The following is a 6,000-nucleotide window of genomic DNA, read 5'->3' as shown; positions in this document are numbered from 1 at the left end:
CCACACACCCAATGCTCTCCTGTCAATCTCTATTTACCTGTCACATAATGCCCAAAAATAATATGTGTTTAAAAGTTCAAGGACTCAAACTCAAGAGTTTCAGATGCTGAAGCAAAACGTGTGACAACCTATAGGTCGATTGATTTATTAAATACAACATTGTAATTTAGCTGTGGGATATTTTGACTGGTGATTCAAAACGTTACAGTACACTTTTTAAGCGATTAGTGATGTGACAGCAAAGATATCAGGTATCACTGAAAGGATAGAATTTCACAGAAAAAACCCACACAGATCTACCTTAGGCTTGCAGGTATGGGTTGATTCGCTAGATGGCAGTAACACATGGTTGTTTCACACCAGGGCTTGCAATGAGGAAATACAAGATTATGTTGTTGAAATTAACAATGGTTTTCAAGTGCTGACTTCCCATGCAAACAAAATACTTTCACACACACAAAACACTGAATGTGAAAAAATATATTTTGCACATCTGAATGCACATACAGTTGCTTTGAATAACAGTATCTGCCAAAAGCATGCATGTTTAACAACAAACACCAGTATTTAGAACAATGGAACGTGACATCCTAATATTTTAAAAAATGAGTTTGAAAGTTAATATGAGGTTGCTATGGTGTTCTACTTGTGTTTTCTGGGTGGTTGCCAACTGGCCAAGTCAAAAGAGTCCCTTTTAATGTATTTTATTTGGAAACTGCTGCATTTTGACTCACGTTGTGTTCATTTCATAGAGGCATACAGTATGTGAACACAACAATCGCACTTATGTCAACAGTTAACCAATCTGACCATGTATTAAGGCAAACTTTGGAATGCATTCCAATTGCAATCTGACCCAGCTGAAAAAAAGTAAAAGTTTAGGATCATAAAATATTACATTAAATTTTGGTTACGCGTGTTGTTGGATAAGTTGTTAAATGAAATACTGATATTGTTATCTAAATCAGTGGTTCCCAATCTGGGGGGCGGTACCCCTAGAGGAGGCGCAAGGTCTTTACAAGGGGGGTGCAACAAGGCTTAGGTATTGTCATCTGTGATTCCCAACTTTGTTAATTCAACTGCCAGCTGACAATGTTGCTGTTTACTGGCATTTGCCGGATCAGTGACTTACAGTCTTAAAAGTGACCAGTTCCTTATTAAGGTTTGTTAGTCAGATGTCACACAAATTGCAGTACTGTTATTGCAATGTTTCAAATAAAGCCCTGACAGTTTTCTTTACTATATTGTTATAGTTGTTTTTATTTGTTATTGTTATAACATTATTTTTTAATAATATTTAATAATATTTTAGTTTCTTATCTTACTGTTAAAGTAGTTCACTTCAAAATAAGCCCCCATTGACTTTCCATAGTAATTAAATTCCTTCTATGGAAAGTCATTGGTTGCTAATTTTGAGGTGAACTACTCCTTTAAGAGCTTGCTTTAAAAACCCATGCACTACTTCCTCTGCATGTACAAATAAAATCATATTATATTGAAATCAAATCATACTTAAATATTATGTGAGTTTGCAGGTAAAGAACACATTTCATGACATGTGACACCACACGTGTCATTTTGTGGGTGCATGCAGGTGGTGGGGATCCAGTGGGGCTCGAAAACATGGTTCTCTACAAAAGCGGAGCCCGGCAAAAAAGTTTGGGAACCACTGTTCTAAATTATATTGTACAAAATGCTGGGTTGTTTTCAACTCATGGTTGGGGAAACAATATGGACAAAACCAACCACTGGGTTATAAATTATCCCATGTTCACTGTAAAACTTTGCTGTAGTTTTTGCAGCAGGTTTGCCAGTAACTTACTGTAGATTTAATTACTACTTAATATACTTTCCAATTAGTACTTTTTTCAAATGTACTTTAATCAAAATTAAAACACTTTGACTTTTGAGATTCAAAATGAGTAAGAAGAGACTATGGCATTAGCACAGCAACACTGCAAAAAATGACATTCTTCCTAAGCATCTTTCTCTTGTTTTCTGTAAAAATATTTAAAACTTCTTAAATTATGATACATTTACATGTATGAAAGAAAAATATATAAACTAGGTAAGTTTATGCTTAAAACAAAATTGTACATTAAATCTACAGTAAGTTACTGGCAAACCTGCTGCGAAATTACAGCAAAGTTTTACAGTGTTGGTTTGTTTTTTACCCAAAACGCTGTGTTGTTTCAACTCATTGTTTGGTATCCAGCATTTTTTAGAGTATAAGTATGAGCAAGCCAAGTAGTGATGTTTTCTTCAATAAGAACTAGTGAACTGCTAAATATGTTTTAAAAGGTAAAACATGCCATGTACTGTATTTAATTGAAAATGAGAAAAATAAAAAAATACAGAATTATACTGGGCATTTTGTAGAAATATGAGAGCATTTTCTGTGCATGTGCAAGACACGTGAATCATCACTTAAGTAAACCTCAAGAGAAAGCTTACTGACAGTTTTTCTAACCTAATTTAGTTTGCTTCCACATAAGCTCATCAGTTCCCCTTTTGCAAATTTCATTGTTTAAATTTCTTTTCAATGAGATGTCACATGTCTAGTAAGCAGCCCTTTTGTGTATTCATGGACTAAATTAATTTATTTATAGGGTGTTGTTCTGTCTAATGCTATGCTATGCTAGTGCTATGTATGACGGATGCTTCCAGAATTCACAAATTCACTGACCAGTGACCTTTTAAACATTGATTCTGTTTTGCGTAACTGATGTTGAAATTAAAGCTGCATGGAAATGAAACACATATCAGCCTGATATGATCGTAGTTTGAAGATGTTTAGCAAATTTGACCTTTGGCAGAGTTCCATTGTACAGTATTATAGGTGCATCTATTTTCAGCACAGAATTAATAATCTCTTGTAAAATAAACATAACAGCTTTTTATAAAAGAAACATAACATGGGTTTGTGTGTCAGCATAAAAGTGTTCATTAGAGGTTGAAAAAAAGGAAACACAACTTTGGTGAGACAGAAGTTACAAGAAATTATTCAAATTAATAAGGAATTTAAATTTTAGGGATGCTTGTTATTTAAATTTTATTTAAAAATGCACAACACTGTAAGGCTTGCTGCTTTTGGTTTAGACCTGCCCGACTGTTCCAGGCTGTATCATTAAATTCGGTTCCGATATCAGTCAGTTTGTTTTTCATTATGTGAAATCTGGAGAATCATGTCAATTATCCAAAATGTGTAACATCTTCTGTGTATGATTCAGATAGTCTTAATGGAAATATTAAAGTGTTGTTGTGTTCATTTGACTCAACATATTTAGTCCAATAGGTGTCTTTTACCACCCTAATGTGGGCAAATATAATACATTGGTGCTGGTGTGTGGGTTAAGAAAACGCAATGTTATTGCCACATTTCAGCTACCGTGTGAAGACCTATGTTTAATCTACTAGCAGAATTGATGTCATATTCAGATTATAGTCTTCAAGCATATATACTTCACAAAGAGGATTTTATCACCCACATCATATGCCACCTACATCCTTGCTTTTTGTAGGGCTGCTTCATGCCTGCCACATTCGTCACATTTATTTATAGACGCGTAGCTTCATGGAATACACAACAAAGCCTATAGTAGACCACCTGTAGCAGCTAAAAAAACACTTCATGTGCTTGTGGGTATGTCGATATCCTGTTCTGACACTCGGGTAAAATTAAGTAGGAAGAAGAATAGTGGATGAGTGAAGCCCACATCAAACACACGTGCCGTGTGCTCTATATACCCGCGCCGAAGAATATGATGGTGAAGTCATTGCACAGTAACTTTTCGGTTAGGTATCTGTGTGATGATTCATATGTCAGAACTACGAAGGACGCATAAACCAAATGCAAGACATTCTGAGAAGTGCTGAGATGTGATACGGATAGTTTCTTGTTTCAGTGTTCAGTGTTTTGTCGTGCTTTCCCTTGAGTTACTAAGTAAAATGCCATCAAGTAGGCCATCAAATTCTTTTTTTTTTCAGGATGATACTTGAAGACCATGAATAAAAATGACACAACAAACTGATTAAACTGATGATCTTTAATTGGTATTCAGCCAGTGAAAGTCACAGTCTAAACATGTTTAGAACAAGTTACACGTTAATATTACACAGCAAAACTCAGTATTACAAAATGTCAGTCACACACCTCCGTAAGCATTTTTACTCAGAATTGTAAGACGATTTCTAGTCTTTTTGACCTTATATGGGATTTTCCCTGAAATGTATCATCCCTGTTTCAGCACCAATAAAACGATCAGAATCTGATTCAAAGAATTATGTTAAATATGTTACACAACTAAGCAACAATGTTAAGTAAAAAAGTGATCTGTGTCAGAACTGTCAGTGATCTTTTTAAACATTAACTTGTGGACAAAAATCCAAAACAAATAAAACAGACTTAAACCATCAATGGTAAGATTTCTTTAAAAAAAATCAATGAAAAGCGTTTAAAAACTCTTTCTGGAGCCTGCAGCAGTCCAGGCACATCTTTACAAATGTGTTGGCATCTCTTTTGCAGTTGCCTTCATCCGATCCTTCCTCAAATGAATAATAACAGCACTCATGTATTACTGCTGCTGTTCTCCTGCATGCTCTTAGATGATGCAGAAGTTGAAATGTAGGTCTTAAAAAGGCTCACCACTCTCTGCTTGTAGGTTTTAATGGCGAAAAAGTAAATAACAGGGTCAAGGCAGCAGTTAAAGTTCATCATGGCAACAGTCACCTGCAGGGACATTTTCAAAGACTTCAGATCTTCACAGGAGGGCTCAGTGAACAGTCTTCTGACTGAAAACTGCATGATGTTAATGTGGTAAGGAGTAAAGCACACTATGAAGCTCAGCAGAATGAGTAATATTGTATTTCTGGCCCTGCTGCTGCTTCCTGACCTGCTTGTCATCGGGTTCTCCTTGGCCGTCCTGGATAGCTTGGAATTGACCTGGCTATAGCAGCGCAGAATGAGTGCCAAAGGCATGCAAAACCCGATGATGCAAGCAACCAGAAGACCATATGCCATCTTTTTTTCCATAAAATTGGAGAATTCCATGCATGTCCAATGGCCTGGTCTTTGTTCAGTCATGCTTCGAAAGAGCATGGGGGATGTTTCAAGGAGAACCACCATCCATACCAGAACACAGATACCTTTTACCACCGTGGTGTTCCTCAATCTCTGACATCGCTGACGGTGCAGCATGGCCAAGTAACGATCCACACTGATACAGGTCATGAAGGCGATGCCAGCATAGGTGTTGCTGTAGAAGATCACGGCCGTCAGTCTGCACAAGAAATCTCCAAAGGGCCAGTCGAAGCCACGGATGTAGTAAGTGATCCTGCCGGGCAGAGCCAATGTGAAAAGCGTGTCAGAGATGGCCAGGTTTATCATATATATCGTGGTGGAGTTCATTTTATGTTTCCTCTGACAGATGATGCAGAGAACCAGGCTGTTGCCAGCAACGCTGATGATAAGAACCAGGGAGTAAAAAATGGGAAAGAGGATCCGAGCAGATTCCTTGTAGATGAACACATCGCAAGTTTGGTTTGTGGAGCTGTCGTTCAGTGGCATTGTGGAAAATGTGAACATTTTCCTGAGACTGTTGGGGAACAGGAACTTTGGTTAAGGAGGAAGCACAATACCAAAAGATTTGCACATGCTTTGTGTTTAAAGATTTAAAGTTGCAGATGATTATCTTCTTCACGCGAAACATTGAGCTGTTCTTACAGAACTAGCAGTTATCACTAAACAAAACTTTATGATTAAAAAATCATAACATTACCAAAACTGAATCAAATACAAATTGAATACTCACAGAAAGTTTGACCGTCTGTCTCTCTTTAATCTAGAAGGTGATGTGGCTTAGTAATAAGTGAGTTTGTCAATGTGTGATTACGCTGAATTACTCCATTATAAACCCACCCCCTTTCACCTGATTGGTTGTTCACAAATGTGGTTAAACCTTTTAGTAGAGTAAAATGTTATTCAAAGTATGTTATTCAAAT

At 36.7% G+C, this 6,000-nt stretch overlaps 1 protein-coding gene across 1 annotated transcript; it reads right to left on the bottom strand.

Moving 5' to 3' along the window:
- Positions 1–4,033: 4,033 nt before the first annotated feature.
- Positions 4,034–5,891, bottom strand: si:ch211-184m13.4 (uncharacterized protein LOC798560 homolog). Its single transcript, XM_057336414.1, has 2 exons — positions 5,811–5,891; positions 4,034–5,594 (listed from the first exon to the last, which is right to left on the bottom strand). Exon 2 carries the CDS (start codon positions 5,582–5,584, stop codon positions 4,568–4,570), a length of 1,017 nt encoding a protein of 338 aa, XP_057192397.1. The 5' UTR covers positions 5,585–5,594; positions 5,811–5,891; the 3' UTR covers positions 4,034–4,567.
- Between the last annotated feature and the right edge of the window lie 109 nt (positions 5,892–6,000).

The sequence above is a fragment of the Triplophysa rosa genome, linkage group LG6 (assembly GCF_024868665.1).
Source record: "Triplophysa rosa linkage group LG6, Trosa_1v2, whole genome shotgun sequence".
NCBI classification, from domain to species: Eukaryota; Metazoa; Chordata; class Actinopteri; order Cypriniformes; family Nemacheilidae; genus Triplophysa; species Triplophysa rosa.
Note: the sequence above shows the minus strand (reverse complement) of the source record. Positions and strands in the feature narration are given on the sequence as shown.